Genomic DNA, 19,437 nt, shown 5'->3' with positions numbered 1-19,437 from the left:
ATATTGTCTTGATTACCATAGATTTGTGGTATAGTCTGAAGTCAGCGAGTCTGATTCCTCTAGGTCTGTTTTTCCCCTCAAGATTGCTTTGGCTATTCAGGGTCTTTTGTGTCCATACAAATTTAAAAATTTTCTTTTTCTAGATCTGTAAAAAATGCTTTTGGTAATTTGATAGGGATTGCACTGAATCTGTAGATTGCTTTAGGTAGAATAGTCATTTTCACAATATTGATTCTTCCTATCCAAGAACGTGGTATATCTCTCCATCTGTTTGTGTCATCATTGATTTCTTTCATCAGTGTCTAATAGTTTTCTGAGTTCAGGTCTTTTACTTCCTTAGGTAGGTTTATTCCTAGGTATTTTACTCATTTTGTTGCAATGATAAATGGAAGTGTTTTCCTTAATTTCTCTTTCAGATTTTGCATCATTAGTGTAGAGGAATGCAAGAGATTTCTGTGAATTAATTTTGTATCCTGCAACTTTATAAAATTCATTGATTAGCTCTAGCAGTTTTCTGGTGGCATCTTTAGGATTATCTATGTATAGTATCATGTCATCTGAAAACAGTGACAGTTTTACTTCTTTTCCAATTTTTATTCCTTTTGTTTCTTTGTCTTCTCTGATTGCCATGGCTAGGACTTCCAAAACTATGTTGAATAATAGTGGTGAAAATGGACATCCTTGTCTTGTTCCTGATCTTAGGGGAAATGCTTTCAGTTTTTCACCATTGAGAATGATGTTTGCTGTGGGTTTGTCGTATATGGCCTTTATTATGTTGAGTTAGATTCCCTCTATGCCCACTTTCTGGAGGGTTTTTGTCATAAATCGGTGTTGAATTTTGTTGAAAGCTTTCTCTGCATCTACTGAGATGATCATATGTTTTTTATTCTTCAGTTTGTTAATATGGTGTATCACATTGATTGATTTGTGTATATTGAAGAATCCTTTCATCCTTGGGAAAAATCCCACTTAATGTGGTGTATGACACTTTTAAGGAGTTGTTGTATTCTGTTTGCTAGTATTTTGCTGAGTATTTTTGCACTTATATTCATCAGTGATGTTGGCGTGTCATTTTCTTTCTTCTGGTTTTGGTATCAGGGTGATGGTGGCCTCTTAGAATGAGTTTGGGAGTGTTCCTTCCTCTGCAATTTTTTGGAAGAGCTTGAGAAAGATGGGTGTTAGCTCTTCTCTAAATGTTTGATAGAATTCACTTTAACCATCTGGTCCTGGACTTTTGTTTGTTGGAAGATTTTAATCACAGTTCAAATTTCAGTGCTTGTGATTGGTCTGCTCATATTTTCTATTTCTTCCTGGTTCAGTCTTGGAAGCTTATAGCTGTCTAAGAATTTGTCCTTTTCTTCCAGGTTGTCCATTTTATTGGCATAAATTTGCTTGTAGTCATCTCTTATGATGTTTGTATTTCTGCGGTGTCCATTGTAACTTTTCCTTTTCATTTCTAATTTTATTGATTTGGGTCCTCTCCCTCTTTTTCTTGATGAGTCTGGCTAAAGGTTTATCAATTTTGTTTATCATCTCAAAGAACCAGCTTTTAGTTGTATTGATTTTTGCTATTGTTTTCTTTGTTTCTATTTCATTTATTTCTACTCTGCTATTTATGATTTCTTTCCTTCTACTAACTTTGGGTATTGTTTGGTCTTCCTTCTCTAGTCCCTTTAGGTTTAGGTTAGACTGTTTGAGGTTTTTCTTGTTTTTTGAGGTAAGATTGTATTGCTATATACTTCCCTCTTAGAACTGCTTTTGCTGCATCCCATGGGTTTTGGATCATCGTGTTTTCATTGTCATTTGTCTCTAGATATATTTTGATTTCCTCTTTGGTTTCTCCAGTGATCCCTTGGTTATTTATCCACATAATGTTTAGCATCCATGTGTTTGTGTTTTTTACGTTTTAGTCCCTGTAATTGATTTCTAATGCCATAGCGCTGTTGTCAGAAAACATGCTTGATATAATTTCAATTTTTTAAAATTTACTGAGGCTTGATTTGTGACCCAAGATGTGATCTATCCTGGAGAATGTTCCATGTGCACTTGAGAAGAAAGTGTAATCTGCTGATTTTGGATGGAATGTCCTATAAATATCAATTAAATCTATCTGGTCTATTGTGTCATTTAAAGCTTGTTTCCTTATTAATTTTCTGTCTGGATGATCTGTCCATTGGTGTAAGTGAGGTGTTAAAGTCCCCCACTATTGTTGTGTTACTGTCAATTCCCTCTTTTATAGCTGTTATTTATTGAGGTGCTGCTATGTTGGGTGCATATGTATTTATAATTGTTACGTCTTCTTCTTGGATTGATCCCTTGATCATTATGTAGTGTCCTTCCTTGTCTCTTCTAACATTCTCTATTTTAAAGTCTATTTTATCTGATATAAGTATTTCTACTCCTTTTGATTTCCGTTTGCATGGAATATTTTTCCAACCCCTCACTTTCAGTCTGTATGTGTCCCTAGGTCTGAGGTGGGTCTCTTGTAGACAGCATATATGTTTGTCTTCTTTTTGTATCCTTTCAGTGAATCTGTGTCTTTTGGTTAGAGCATTTAATCCATATCTTTTAAGGTAATTATCAATATGTATGTTCCTGTTACCATTTTCTTAATTGTTTTGGGTTTGTTTTGTAGGTCCTTTTCTTCTCTTGTGTTTCCCAGTTAGAAAAGTTCCTTTAACATTTGTTGTAGAGCTGGTTTGGTGGTGCTGAACTCTCTTAGCTTTTGCTTGTCTGTAAAGCTTTGATATCTCCATCGAATCTGAATGAGATCCTTGCCGGGTAGAGTAATCTTGGTTGCAGGTTCTTTCCTTTAGAAAGAAAATATTTTTTCTTTCCTTTCATCATTAAAATATATCATGCCACTCCCTTCTGGCTTGTAGAGTTTCTGCTAAGAAATTATCTGTTAACCTTATGGGATTTCCCTTGTATCTTGTCATTTTTCCCTTGTTGCTTTTAATAGTTTTTCTTTTCCTTTCATTTTTGTCAATTTGATTACCATGTGTCTCGGCTGGTTTCTCCTTGGGTTTATCCTGCCTGGGACTCTCTGCACTTCCTGGACTTGGGTGGCCATTTCCTTTCCCACGTTAGGGAAGTTTTTGACAATAATCTCTTCAAATATTTTCTGGGGTCCTTTCTCTCTTCTCCTTCTGGGACCCCTATATTGCAAGTGTTGGTGCATTTTATATTGTCCCAGATGTCTCTTAGGCTCTCTTCATTTCTTTTCATTCTTTTATCTCTATTCTGTTCCATGGCAGTGAAGCCTACCATTTTGCCTTCTAGGTAACTTATCCGTTCTTCTGCCTCAGTTATTCTGCTATTGATTCCTTCTAGTGTATTTTTCATTTCAGTTATTGTATTGTTCATCTATGTCTGTTTGTTCTTTAATTCCTCTAGGTCTTTGTTAAACATTTCTTGCACCTTCTCAATCTTTGCCTCCTTTCTTTTTCCAAGATCCTGGATCATTTTCCCTATCACTATTCTGAATTCTTTTTCTGGAAGGTTGCTTATCTCCACTTTATTTAGCGTTTTTCTGGTTTTTATCTTGTTCCTTCATCTGGTACATAGTCCTCTGCCTTTTCATTTTGTTTCTCTTTCTGTGAATGTGGTTTTCCTTCCACAGGTGGCAGGATTGTAGTTCTTTCTTTTCTTCTGTCTGCCTTCTGGTGGATGAGGTCATCTAAGAGGCTTGTGCAAGCTTCCTGATGGGAGGGACTGGTGGTGGGTAGAGCTAGGTTTTACTCTGGTCAGCAGAGTTCAGTAAAACTTTAATCCACTTGTCTGCTGGTAGGTGGGGCTGAGTTCCCTCCCTGTTGGTTGTTTGGCCTGAGGTGACTGAGCACTGGAGGCTACAGGCTCTTTGGTGGGGCTAATGGCGGACTCTGGGAGGGCTCATGCCAAGGAGTACTTCCCAGAACTTCTGCTGCCAGTGTCCTTGTCCCCATGGTGAGCTACAGCCACCCCCCGCCTCTGCAGGAGACCCTCCAAACCAGCAGGTAGGTCTGGTTCAGTCTCCTATGAGGTCACTGCTCCTTTCTCCTGGGTCCTTATGTGCACACTACTTTGTTTGTGCCCTCCAAGAGTAGAGTCTCTGTTTCCCTCAGTCCTGTTGAAGTTCTGCAATCAAATCCCACTAGCCTTCAAAGTCTGATTCTCTGGGAATTCCTCATCACATTGCCAGACCCCTAGGCTCAGGAGCCTGCTGCGGGGCTCAGAACCTTCACTCTAGTGGGTAGACTTCTGTGGTATAATTGTTCTCCAGTTTGTGAGTCACCCACCCAGTGCTTATGGGATATGATTTTTATTGTGATTGTACCCATCCTTCCATCTCACTGAGACTTCTCCTTTGTCTTTGGATATTGGGTATTTTTTTGGTGAGTTCCAATGTCTTCCTGCTGATGACTGTTCATTAATTAGTTGTGATTCCAGTGTTCTCACAAGAGGGAGTGCTGTAGTCATGATTGTAAAGAAATTAATTTCTGCTATTATTTTACCAAGTAGTTTATTAGTATCGTCTTTTGGATTTGGCAGTGAAAACACTATATCCTTTGTACATTACCTTTTAGCCACAAGTTCACAAAAATTAAGATTTTATTTTAAACAGAATTCAAAATTCTTGCAGGAGTTTTAAGCAGGTGATCACTGAAATGTAACAAGGATAATTAAATTACAAAATCCCAGTATTCAAGAATCAATATGTAGTAATACTATCATTATTTTTTTATATTGGTCAATAAAAATTTTTATTTGATTTAGTACCATTATGACCAACTAATTCTATTAATTCTTTTACAGTTTATTCTGTACATATCCATTCAGCAATATTAAAGTTAAGTTTATGACTAGATTAATAGCTCATCTATAAAATTATTTAGTTTATTATTTCATATTTAGAACTCGCATTTAATACTTAGTTCAGAATTGAAAAATTAAATAACAGTTTTGAATCAAATAATGCTAATTTTTCGAAATCTTTGCAGATTACTGATCCAAATAATAGAAGATATGAAGTTCCTCATCAGTTTGTAAAAGAATTTAGTGGAACTGCAGCTTCTGATACACTGTATGATGTGAAGGTTATAGACAATCCATTTAGCATTAAAGTTTATAGAAAAAGCAATGATAGACTTTTGTGAGTAATTATTTTATATTAATAAAAGATTAAATAATTGGTCACATTTATTATATCATCATAGAATTATGAAAGTCTTCATTTTAAGGCATTTTCAGAAAGATTAAATTTCCTTCCAAAAGAGGGTGGATGTACATGTTTTAAAGATTATAATGTTAAAGGGATTTTAATTTCTCATGGAAGAAAGGAACAAGAACATGAATGAAAGTATAGAAATGGGGCCAACCAAAGTTGAAGGTGAAGAGCATCACTGATACAATCTAAGCCTTGTTTATATTTTTGCATACTTAAAACTCCTGTTGTGTCTTTTCCCCATTATTTATCATATTCTGTTGTCAATTTGTAGCGTCAAATAGTTACTAAGCAGAGAGTGATGAATTTCCATAGTACAATTAGAGGATTTTTCATATATATGTATGAAATTAAATTGAGTATATATTAACATATAATAAATTTAAATTACTATACATATATTAATTTAAATATTACCTGAATGCCTTCATTATAAATGTATTTTGAGGGATACTTGTTGCAAAGAATTTAATAACTTTCAAGATTATAACCCTTGAATCTCCAAGAAAGGTTAATTAAATAATTGTCAAGACTGAATCTCAGCAATTATTTTCTGCAAATATATTTTAATAACTTGTTATTGAGTTTATGTTAAATCACAAAAGAAATGCTGTTTAACATTTCTCATAGTATATATTTGATATGCATAAAACATGTAACCTTTCTGTTTTTGGAAAAATAATTTTGAACTTAATTTTAATATGTATATTAGAGGTGCAGAAACAAGTATAGTACTGTATTTTAAAACTCTGTCTCTGTAGCAAAGCAGAACTATGTCTGAAATTTGGCTCTGCTGCCTAACCTTGAAAACATGAATAAATTTGTCCAATTTGTGTCATTTGTGAAATGAAATTTTTAATGGTAATTATGCTTTAGGATTTTGGTGAAGATAAAAGGAGAGAATGCATGTGAAGAATCATATTGATGATGATGAAACAAATTGTGTTGATGGAATTAACAAGTTCTGGTTATGGTATAAAATTCATGTGTTACTAAGAATTGATCACAGCTAAAGACTGACATATTTAAAATGAAATATTCTGGATGATAATATAGACCTGTATTTAGTAGAACATTTTATATGTTTCTAGCTCATTTATTTATTTATTTCATACTACAGGTTTGACACTAGCATTGGTCCACTGGTATACTCTGACCAGTATTTACAGATCTCAGCCAGACTTTCCAGTGAATATATTTATGGTATTGGGGAACATATTCATAAGAGATTTCGTCATGATTTATATTGGAAAACATGGCCAATTTTTACTCGGGATCAACTTCCTGGTGATGTAAGCCACTCTCTTTCTTGTTATAGATAAAATAGGTATATTTGAGGATAATTTTAGCCTATTTGAAACCATCATTTATTTGATGTCAGTGATACACATTCCAGAAGCTTGTTTACTTTAGGGGTGAGGATTGATATCAAAGTCCTAAAATAATTAAGTGACCAACTGATTTTATGAATATTTAAAAAGATATTTTCAATTTATGAATGTTTTCTTTTGATTTTCACTTTTATATTTTATCATTCCACTCTTGTACTTAAACCTATCCAGGGTTAGTTATTGCACAAGAATAATTCCAAACACCTTGTTCTACATGGCTTCGTATGATATGGTGTCTGCCTATCTATTGAACATCATGTCCTGCATCTATACCCACTTTTTCCTTTACCATAACATATGATCATCTTTCTTAAGTTCACATATTTTCACAAGAGCTTGTTTCTCTTTGTATGTGCTAAACCTTGAAGTTCTTTATCATTTACACAAGTCATTGATAGCTCGGTTGGTTTCACCTCATAATAACTTTTCCCAAACTCCTCCATGCAGAATTAATCTTTACTTTCTAACCCTTTATTCATATTTTAATATGATAACCATCACAGTGTATTATTTGTATATACATTTGTCTGTACTTCTAGAATATGTGACTCTTCGGGACAAAGACCATACCATTAAAAAAACTCTTTTTTTATTCATTCATGATTGCTTTGAGTCAAATGTTAATGATTTTTAAAATGCTGATGCTCTTTCATTCCTCAAAATGAATGTGAGTTATTGTTTTAAAGACCCTCATTTCATACAAAAATATTAATAAATTTTGCCAATCTTTGTTTACAACATCACTGTCTATAATAAACACCAGGCTAATAAATACCTCATAGCTATTTTCATACATCTTTCCTTTGAACTTCCATACCCAATCAGTCAAGAAGCCTTTCTTCTTTCACTTTTTTAGTTCATTTCCAATTTTCCTCCACCACTTCATCTACTCATCAGCTCTCAACCACTGTACTGCAAAAGTTCTATGAGGGTGGACATCATTTTGGAATTCCCTGCAATACCTTGGGCATACATGAGACATAATGGATAAGCATGCTATTACCCTATCACAGACAGCTTTTTTTTAAAATTGAAGTATAGTTGATTAATATCTTATTAAAACTCATTTAATCATAATAAAACATAAAGGAAACTATTAATAGTATAATATATAGTTATATATTTATATCTTAATGTATTAATAATTAAAATAGGTTCAATGTTTTTTGTGCTACAATATTTCATATGGTACTTATATAGAGAAAATTGTTATAGGAGTATGGGAGTAAGTTAAATATGAAGAGTAAATTACAAGAATAAATTGGAATCCATAAAGTCCATTTTCAGTGTATAATCTTTTTATTTTAAATAAATAAATAAATTTATGCCTTATAGAATAATAATAATTTATATGGCCATCAAACATTCTTCATGTGCATTGAAGATACTTCTGGAAAGTCATTTGGTGTTTTCTTAATGAACAGCAATGCAATGGGTAAGAGTAATTTATCTGATAATATATTTAAATGAGACTTGAAATGTTTTAACTGCTTTCTTTATTCCAATCATAGGTATCGTATACCAGAGTAAACTTTGTTGTTACTGATTTAGAAGGTGAAATTATTATAAGCATGTTTTGTAGTTAGTGAGACATGGATTTTTGCATATCTGTGCTTCTGTCTGGGGGAAAGTATGCTGTATTGTGATATTCGGGCACTTCATTTTCCCTGCAGAGGAACACTGAACACATCCATGCAAAATGAATATTCCCATTCACATAGCCTCATTTGTTAAGATAAGTTAATATGTCACTCCAGATAAAAAAGAGAAAGGTCTATATGGGGATAAAAAGAAGGAAGAATGATTTTTTTTTAAGTTTATCATAATTCAAGTAGTGTAGAACCTTTTGTTTTTTAATGTTGTGAATAATGCAATACCTCAATTGGATAGGTGAATCAGTGATAGTAAAAACTACAAAAATTCAAGCAAGAGCTGTATACCATATGGTTATACAGACAATTACTATGTCTTGCATATAGACAAATTAAAAACCTATATAGTTTTTTTCTTAGAAATCAACATGTGATAACATGATCTTTCACAGAATCTTCAATTAAAATAACTAATTGAAATGCAATTTTGAAAAGAAATCTTTTTGTTGTAAAAAGATGTATCCTCTATCCCCTGCTAAGCAGTTTCTAGAGGAGCTTTTGCCAACATCTGTAAAAGGCAGCTCTGGAATATCCTATCTTAAACCTCATGTATGGTGGCATTCCACTTTTCTCCTATATTCTTATCTTCAATACCTTATCTTAATCATTAAAAAAAAACTGTAAAACTATGTGATTAATACAAAGTACTTTAAATAGACATTGCAATTATTTTATCACATGTACATGTTTACTATTTACATATGCTTCTCCAATTTTTGTTTTGTAGAGATTTTCATCCAGCCTACTCCAATAGTAACTTACAGAGTTACAGGTGGCATTCTGGACTTTTACATTTTTCTAGGAGATACTCCAGAACAAGTAGTTCAACAGTATCAAGAGGTGTGTTTCAGGTTTATTTTATAATTTTTTTTCTACCATACTTTCAAACATGTCTACATATTAAAATGATTTTAGCTAAGATATTTGAGGCCTCTTAGCTAAATATATTTTTAAACCGTACCATTTTTCAGATATGAGAAAGTGGTTTTTATTTTTGTTTTTGTTATACAGTGACACCTAGGTATATTTAGATGTCTACATTTCAGATATCAAGTTGTTTCTTGCTTCTAAGTAGGTGAGTTCAGTAGTTGGATTCCTTTGAGATGTTGCATATTAAATCTTTACTTATTCATGACCTTCTTTGGTGGGATAAAACAAAAGGAAGTATCTTATCTTCAAGTCTGAGGATACGTAATGGACATATAGGTCATACATCCCTTTGATAAGAATCTTAGAGGCAAGTGAGTTATGAGGAAGGCTAGTGAAACTTGCTGTTAATGTACCATAGGTAAATTCCAGGAAAATTGGCTCTGACACTCAGACTTAGAAGGACAGATATTGAAACATAGTCTGAAGTCTTAACTTCTTGAGGTTATGTCTAAACAACTCTCATTTACCTATTAAATAGCATCTTAGTGTACCTAAGCCCAAGATGGACCTTAGAAAGTTGAGGCATCCAAGGCTTATTTTGAGCCTAATTCTAGACGTTTCTCCCATGTAAATTGTTCTCCTGTGACTGTTAGTGTATATAATTTCTGGTGTTATTATGAAAAATCATTTTTATAGATACAAGATTTAAGAATAGTCCTATTTATAACATCTTGTTTTATTGATAAGTCTCTTGATGTATAAGTCCCATTTTCAAAATGATCTCAAAAGAGAAGCAATTACGATCAAAAACTTTAGTTAGGATCTAAAAACCTGAAATAAGTGTAGGTAGGGTTTTACACAATTGAATAATTTACAATGTCTAGCAATTCCCAAATTGCTGTTCATAAATGTGAATTTCAGAAAGGCAACAAGATTTACAGTCTCTATAATATGAAATCATGGTTATTATATACAGTTATCACACCATCAAAAGAGGGGACAGCACATTTTTTGTAAGAATTTGATATTTTATTTGTGAAGTATTAGTTGGGATAGTTGTCTATTACATGCTGGGTAAAGTCTGTGGTCAGCAGTAGTTGAGTTTAAGTCATGTTTGACCTGAGAATGCAGCATTCATGTGATATAGCAGTCCACTTGCATACATCATTTTATGGGCAGACTTGTAGAAGCTTGAATTTAAAGAATAAGATAAATGACTTGTATAGAATATAGCACTATTAATCACTGCTGCATTTCAATGGGGCTCAAATTATGTAGAGAGAGACAAAAGAAACTACTTCTTGTTTGAAGGAAAACAAATTATACTCTCTGTATAAATTAATACATTAGTGGTCCCAGTATGTCAAAATTTAAAAAATAATGCATTTGAATGACTAGATCGTTTCATAAGGTTTAAAGATAATATATACATATAAGGTATAAGATGAATAGTACATAAATTAATATAATATGTAATAAAATATGTTTTATACACTTCTATGAAAATAAATTATGTGATACATATAATACATACACACACACAGAAATTTCAATCACATGTCCAAATCTTTAAAGAAGTTCAATGGAACATAAGGTGTTTATGAATAGAGTTTAAACATACTGAGTTTTGGGGGATTTTTATTTGATACCAAGTTTCTAAAAATTAATTTAATGCTTAAATTGAATAGAATACAATAACCTGAGTATTTTTTTACATAGCACTTTTTTTTAACATCTTTATTGGAATATAATTGCTTTACAATAGTGTGTTACTTTCTGCTTTATAACAAAGTGAATCAGTTATACATACACATATATCCCCATATCTCTTCCCTCTTGTGTCTCCCCCCTCCCACCCTCACTATCCCACCTCTCTAGGTGGTCACAAAGCACCAAGCTGATCTCCCTGTGCTATGCGGTTGCTTCCCCCTAGCTATCTATTTTACATTTGGTAGTGTATATATGTCCATGCCACTCTCTCACTTTGTCCCAGCTTACCCTTCCCCCTCCCCGTATCCTCAAGTCCATTCCCTAGTAGGTCTGCATCTTTATTCCCGTCTTGTCCATAGCACTTTTTAGACATATATGATGAAGAAATCATGGATCCAAAAAAATGTATATTACATAAAGATACATATATATAAATACCTAAACCAAAGAAAACCCATCATGCCAAATAAGATATTTGTATTAATGTAACCTAATACTTAGTTTTTGGTGAAAAAACTTAATATCAGTTGCACTCATCTTTCCATGTGCAAAATCCTGTGCTCTGTTGTGATGAGACACTGGTGCTCTGTTGTGAGTTTGCGGTGAGCCTGCTTGGGCCACCAGAGAGTGGGAGGAGAAGGGCCTATTTGGTCCTTGGTGGAGGGAAGAAACCAATGTCCTACATGGGAATATAAGTACCTTATGAAATAACTGCCTGGGATCCTTGTAGAAATATATTTTATTAATGTTTTTGCAAACTCAGAGAGAGATAAGTGCCAAAATGCAAGGGAATAGAAATTGTATACTTTTAAACATCATTTTTTTCTTATGTGATGATCATTCATTCATTTTGTTGCTACAAGAAGTGGGAGTGTGGTGGGACAATTTTCTTTTTCTCAAATCTCTTTAATGCTATTATTTTATTCTCTTTTTTAACATTTCATGCAGAGCAAAATATACTTTTGTAGATGCTACTTTTTAAAGTGCTACCTTTCTGATTTTTTAACACAAAATTAACAAAAGATGAGTGACAGAACATAAACTTGCTAAGTGTTTCATAACAAAATTCTAAGAGAATATCCAGGACACATTTAGAATGCAGACACAAAATCTTTGTTTAAAATATATAGTTAAACTCAAATCAGTGTTAGAGGTGTAACAATAAGAAGCATATTAATATTTGTTTCTAATATTCATTATTGAGACTAATTAAATATCCATTTACTTCAAGCTCATTGGACGACCAACAATGCCAGCATATTGGAGTCTTGGATTCCAACTTAGTCGCTGGAATTATAAGTCACTTGATGTAGTGAAAGAAGTGGTACGAAGAAATCGGGAAGCTGGCATACCATTTGTAAGTAGAATGAAGGGTTTGTGGGAATATATTTCAAGTTAAATGTTGTCATGTAATAATAAGTGTAGGAAATTGTTAGGATTATCATATATACCATATAGATATAGATATAAATATAAATTATTAAGCTGCTTTTTTAATGATAAAGTACACATTATGTCCATATGCAATGTATAGGCCTACCTGAATTTTGAGAACTGATTATGAGTTATACTACACTAGAACACATGTTGAAGTGTGAACAAAATTATAGTCAGTTTTTAAAATATACTTTATTTTTAGAGCTTATATTCTCTTTAATGTAATAAAATTTTAATGTATTTTATGTAATGTGCAGTTTTGTTTTTTATACAAAGAACCCATATATGTACATATACATATATATATATGTATATATATTGACCTAATACATACCCAGTGATCATAACTGAAACAAATGTGAATAATCATTTAATGCTTTTGTACTTTAGAATTAGAAAAACTAGTTTTATAAGCAATATCATTGTGTCTTTAGTGAAATAAAAGAGATCTAAGTTCATTTACTTTTTTTTTTTTTTTTTTTTTTTGTGGTACGCGGGCCTCTCACTGTTGTGGCCTCTCCCATTGTGGAGCACAGACTCCGGACATGCAGGCTCAGTGGCCATGGCTCACGGGCCTAGCCGCTCCACGGCATGTGGGGTCTTCCCAGACCGGGGCACGAACCCATGTCCCCTGCATCGGCAGGCGGACTCTCAACCACTGCTCCACCAGGGAAACCCTAAGTTCATTTACTTTTTAATCATTATATTTATAATATAAATTCTTTGGACTTAAAGGTTGAGGTGATTAGAGGCTTCTTTCAGTACTGTTTATTGAAATATACTCTGCTGATTTTCAGGATACACAGGTCACTGATATTGACTATATGGAAGACAAGAAAGACTTTACTTATGATCAAGTTGCATTTAATGGCCTCCCTGAATTTGTTCAAGATTTGCATGACCATGGGCAGAAATATGTCATCATCTTGGTAATAACTGATTATATATATTAATTTTTACTATTTACACATTTGTAAATTAATTGATTTTCTATAGTTTCTTTTCTCAATTATTAGGACCCTGCAATTTCCATAGAGAAACGTGCCAATGGAGCAGCATATGAAACCTATGAAAGGGGAACTGCACAAAATGTGTGGGTAAATGAGTCAGATGGGACTACAGCAATTATTGGAGAGGTAAAGCATGATATTCATTAAGTTTGTGTTGCTCAGATTTTCGGTTGTGCAACATCAAGGTGTTTCTGAGTGTGTGTGTGAGTGTGAGTTTGTGTGTGTGTGTGTGTGATTTTATTTCCTTTCAAATCTGGATTTGATATTTAACTGCATAGAGAAATTTTAGAGGAAATATTTCAATTATCTCTAAAACAGTTTTTGTAGAAAGATAATTTTCAGTGACATAAACAAAACTAATGGTAAAAAATATGATAAATTATTTGGATTATTGTAAAATTCTGATCATTTGATGTAAAATAATTGTATGTATAAACTGAGTACTTAAATGCTGGGTAATAAGATTTATAGTGTACATCTTCACAATGAAATCATAAGATAGCTGATTAAAATTATTGCTTTACATGTGGAAAAAAGTGAATTTGAGAGAGGTAAGGTAACTTTCCTCATGTCAGAGAATTAATAAGGAGCAGTGTCGGGAAACAGCCTATCTCCAAAAGGCATAATTTTTAACCAGAACAAATATTCTTTTGGAGACAACTTTATAAGACATATCAAAAACTCATATCAGATAAAATAGACTTTAAAATAAAGAATGTTACAAGAGACAAGGAGGGACACTACATAATGATCAAGGGAGCAATCCAAGAAGAAGATACAACAATTATAAATATATATTCACCCAACATAGGAGCACCTCAATACATAAGGCAACTGCTAACAGCTATAAAACAGGAAATCGACAGTAACACAATAATAGTGGGAAACTTTAACACTTCACTTACACGAATGGACAGATCATCCAAAATGAAAATAAACAAGGAAACAGAAGCTTTAAATAACACAATAGACCAGATAGATTTAATTGATATTTATAGGACATTCCATCACAAAACAGCAGATTACACTTTCTTCTCAAGGGCACATGGAACATTCTCCAGGATAGATCACATCTTGGGTCACAAATCAAGCCTAAGTAAATTTAAGAAAACTGAAATCAAACCAAGGATCTTTTCTGACCACAACGCTGATTTCCCTGAAATCAATTACAAGGAAAAAAACGTAAAAAACACAAACACATGGAGGCTAAACAATACGTTACTAAATAAGCAAGAGATTACTGGAGAAATCAAAGAGGAAATCAAAAAATACCTAGAGACAAATGACAATGAAAACACGATGATCCAAAACCCATGAGATGCCACAAAGGCAGTTCTAAGAGGGAAGTTTATAGCTATACAAGTCTACCTCAAGAAACAAGAAACATCTCAAATAAACAATCTAACTTTACACAAAAGAAACTAGAGAAAAAAGAACAAACAAAACCCAAAGTTAGCAGAAGGAAAGAAATCATAAAGATCAGAACAAAAATAAATGAAAGAGAAACTAAGAAAACAATAGCAAAGATCAATAAAACGAAAAGCTGGTTCTTTGAGAAGAAAAACAAAATTGATAAACCATTAGCCAGAATCATCAAGAAAAAGAGGGAGGGGACTCAAATCAATAAAATTAAAAATGAAAAAGGCGAAATAACAACAGACACTGCAAAAATACAAAGCATCCTAAGAGAACACTACAAGCAACGCTATGCCAACAAAATGGACAACCAGGAAGAAATGGACAAGTTCTTAGAAAGGTATAACCTTCTAAGACTGAACCAGGAAGAAATAAAAAATGTGAACAGACCAATCACAAGTAATGAAATTGAAACTGTGATTAAAAATCTTCCAACAAACAAAAGTCCAGGACTAGATGGCTTCACAGGTGAATCCTATCAAACATTTAGAGAAGAGCTAACACCCATCTTTCTCAAACTCTTCCAAAAAATTATGGAGGAAGGAACTCTCCCAAACTCATTCTATGAGGCTACCATCACCCTGATACCAAAACCAGACAAAGATACTAGAAAAAGAGAAAATTACAGACCAATATCACTGATGAATATAGATACAGAAATCCTCAACAGAATACTAGCAAACTGAATCCAACAACACATTAAAAGGATCATACACCATGATCAAGTGGGATTTATCCCAGGGATGCAAAGATTCTTCAATATATGCAAATCAATCAATGTGATACACCACATTAACAAATTGAAGAATAAAAACCATATGATCATCTCAATAGATGCAGTAGAAGCTTTTGACAGAACTCAACACCAATTTATGATAAAAACTCTCCAGAAAGTGGTCATAGAGGGAACCTACCTCAACATAATAAAGGCCATATATGACAAACCCACAGCAAACATCATTCTCAATGGTGAAAAACTGAGAGCATTTCCTCTAAGATCAGGAACAACACAAGGTTGCCCACTCTCACCACTATTATTCAACATAGTTTTGGAAGTCCTACCACGTCAACAGAGAAGAAAAAGAAATAAAGGAATAAAAATTGGAAAAGAAGTAAAACTGTCACTGTTTGCAGATGACATGATATTATACATAAAGAATCCTAAAATTGCCACCAGAAAACTACTAGAGCGGATCAATGAATTTAGTAAAGTTGCAGGATACAAAATTAATGCACAGAAATTTCTTGCATTCCTCTACACTAATCATGCAAAATCTGAAAGAGAAATTAAGGCAACACTCCCATTTATCATTGCAACAAATGGAAAATAATACCTAGGAATAAAGCTACCTAGGGAGACAAAAGACCTGTATGCAGAAAACTATAAGACACTGATGAAAGAAATTAAAGATGATAACAACAGATGGAGAGATATACCATGTTCTTGGATTGGAAGAATCAATATTTTGAAAATAACTATACTACCCAAAACAATCTACAGATTCAATGCAATCCCTATCAAATTACCAATGGCATGTTTTACAGAACTAGAACAAAAAATCTTAAAATATGTATGGAGACACAAAAGACCCCAAATAGCCAGAGCGGTCTTGGAAAAAAACGGAGCTGGAGGAATCAGACTCCGTGAATTCAGACTACACTGCAAAACTACAGTAATCAAGACAATATGGTACTGGCACAAAAACAGAAACATAGATCAATGGAACAAGATAGGAAGCCCAGAGATAAACCCACACACCTATGGTCAACTAATCTATGACAAGGAGGCAAGGATATACAAGGGAGAAAAGACAGTCTCTTCAATATCAATAAGTTGTGCTGGGAAAACTGGACAGCTACATAAAAGACAAGCTACAGTAAAGAATGAAATTAGAACAGTCCCTGACACCATACACAAAAATAAACTCAAAATGGATTTGAAACCTAAATGTAAGACCAGACACTATAAAACTCTTAGAGGAAAACATAGGAACAACACTCTTTGACATAAATCACAGCAAGATCTTTTTTGACCCACCTCCTAGAGTAATGGAAATAAAAACAAAAATATACAAATTGGACCTAAGGAAACTAAACTTAAAAGCTTTTGCACAGCAAAGGAAACCATAAACAAGATGAGAAGACAACCCTCAGAATGGGAGGAAAATGTTTGCAAATGAATCAACAGACAGAGTATTAATCTCCAAAATATATAAACAGCTCATGCAGCTCAATATTAAAAAAACAAACAACCCAATCCGAAAATAGGCAGAAGACCTAAATGGACTTTTCTCCAAAGAAGACACACAGATGGCCAAGAAGCACATGAAAACCTGCTCAACATCACTAATTATTAGAGAAATGCAAATCAAAACTACAATGAGGTATCACCTCACACCAGTTAGAATGGGCATCATCAGAAAATCCACAAACAACAAATGCTGGAGAGGGTGTGGAGAAAATGGAACCCTCTTGCACTCTTGGTGGGAATGTAAATTGATACAGACACTATGGAGAACAGTATGGAGGTTCCTTAAAAAACTAAAAATAGAATTACCGTATGATTCAGCAATCCCACTACTGGGCATATACCCAGAGAAAACCATAATTCAAAAAGACATATGCACCCCAATGTTCACTGCAGCACTATTTACAATAGCCAGGTCATGGAAGCAACCTAAATGCTCATCAACAGATGAATGGATAAAGAAGATGTGGTACCTATATACAATGGAATATTACTCAGCCATAAAAAGGAACGAAATTGAGTCATTTGTTGAGACGTGGTTGGATCTACAGACTGTCAGAGTGAAGTAAGTCAGAAAGAGAAAAACAAATATCATATATTAATGCATGTATGTGGAACCTAGAAAAATGGTGCAGATGAACTGGTTTGCAGGGCAGAAGTTGAGTCACAGATGTAGAGAACAAACGTATGGATGCCAAGGGGGGAAAGCCACAGGAGTGTGGGGATGGTGGTGTGCTGAATTGGGCGCTTGGGATTGACATGTATACACTGATGTGTATAAAATTGACGACTAATAAGAACCTGCTGTATAAAAAAATAAATAAAATAAAATTCAAATAAAGAACTAAACTTTCTTTGGTTTATTTGTATAGAAATATGTTAATATAAATGTTTCAGATATTACATGAAATTCCTAAAAATCTTATATGTTCTGGTGTAATGTTATAAGTCATAATTCTAGTTATTACCTTAAAATGTATATCTCAGAAATAACTAAATTTCCTTGTCAATTACATTATTATGAACTTTCTTCAAATTTTTAACTGTGGTCATTTTTAAGTCTTTTGTCATTTAGAGATAGTTCTGGGTGTACTCTGTTGCTTTTGCAAAAGTGTTCCTATGAAAGGTTTTCATCTTCAAGGAATTCATGGATAAGACTCTGACAAGTACAGGTTTCTGGTAACTGACTATACTGCTGAACTGAATGAATAAGCATTTTCAGAACTCTAATGGAAAACTGATGAATTCATAAAAGTGCGAACAAAAGATCAAGATAAAAACAATTAATTACATGGGACTGAGTGAACTGATGAGGATGATTATAATTTTTGTGACTTTCTGCTTGAATAATAAAACAAAGGAACAAAAAAAAACTGATTCTAGATACATTGACTTGATAATTCCACTTCTGTTATTTAATCAAAGGAAATAAAACAGGAGAAAATATCAATTTATAAAAACATTTTATTATTTACAATAATAATATTATTATTATATTATTTACAATAATAAAGAATATCCTGACCATCACATTCATCAAAGTTAAAATTACTACTGAAAGTTTTCTTCAAATAATTATGAGGTCCATCAGGAAACAAAACACAATATTCCTCCCCATAATGCCCATTAATATCTCACAGAATACATTTTGTTATGACCTGTTCTATTGAATATGGACAGATCAGATAGCCAATATGCATAATTTGGATATAAAACAATATTATTTATCCCAATATATCTGAAATTGAATTCCTCTTGTTGAATGTCATTATTTTAAATAGTAAGTAAAATAATTTGAAGAAGCATAAATCATAAAGAGGTAACATAGTATATGTAGTGTTTAATAGTGTGGAATCAGATATGAGATTGCCTAGATTTGAATTCCTTCTGTACCACTTAGTAGCGGTGTGACCTTGAAAAACTTCTCTGTTCATCACTTCTCCCATCTGTAAAATGGGTTTAATTATACTACTTACCTCAGCTGTAAAGTGATGATAAAATTAGTACCTATCTCCTAAAGTTCTAATGAAGATTTAATGAATTAATAACTAAAAGCACTTGGAACAGTCCCCAGCACACAATAAAAATTATATTCACACTTGTTAAATAAAAATAAATACACAAGGAATACTTTTGCTTGAATTTCTTGGAAACAAATGTCTTTGGAAATGAACTAATGTAATTTCTTTTATCAGACAATGAATATATTATACAGTTTTTGTTTATTTGTTTTTTAACTTAACCCACTAGATGCTAAAAAATAAATTAGTGAAGTCAAAATAGCAGCTGCATCCCATATTCTTATATTTTCCCCAACTTAAATGCTTCATGTTCTCGTTCTCTCTTTACTTTAACTATCAATACTTTCCCTTAAATGAACTTTAAACTAGACCTGAGATTATTGTAAATATAGATGGTGCATGGATCACATATACGTAAAGAAGTACAATGTCATAACTTCAATAATTTTTTACTCTTCTTCACTCAATTTGATTTTTCA

The 19,437-nt window shown here is 33.0% G+C and overlaps 1 protein-coding gene across 1 annotated transcript in view; it reads left to right on the top strand.

Moving 5' to 3' along the window:
• SI (sucrase-isomaltase) overlaps positions 1 to 19,437 on the top strand; it is a 98,928-nt gene that overhangs the window by 4,989 nt on the left and 74,502 nt on the right. The window contains exons 5-11 of the mRNA XM_032630533.1: positions 4,980 to 5,131; positions 6,324 to 6,495; positions 7,930 to 8,029; positions 8,974 to 9,086; positions 12,058 to 12,183; positions 13,061 to 13,192; positions 13,280 to 13,399. Of these exons, the coding sequence (XP_032486424.1) occupies positions 4,980 to 5,131; positions 6,324 to 6,495; positions 7,930 to 8,029; positions 8,974 to 9,086; positions 12,058 to 12,183; positions 13,061 to 13,192; positions 13,280 to 13,399 (915 nt within the window). The remainder of the gene's footprint in view (positions 1 to 4,979; positions 5,132 to 6,323; positions 6,496 to 7,929; positions 8,030 to 8,973; positions 9,087 to 12,057; positions 12,184 to 13,060; positions 13,193 to 13,279; positions 13,400 to 19,437) is intronic.

Source organism: Phocoena sinus, chromosome 4 (genome assembly GCF_008692025.1).
Source record: "Phocoena sinus isolate mPhoSin1 chromosome 4, mPhoSin1.pri, whole genome shotgun sequence".
NCBI classification, from domain to species: domain Eukaryota; kingdom Metazoa; phylum Chordata; class Mammalia; order Artiodactyla; family Phocoenidae; genus Phocoena; species Phocoena sinus.
Note: the sequence above shows the minus strand (reverse complement) of the source record. Positions and strands in the feature narration are given on the sequence as shown.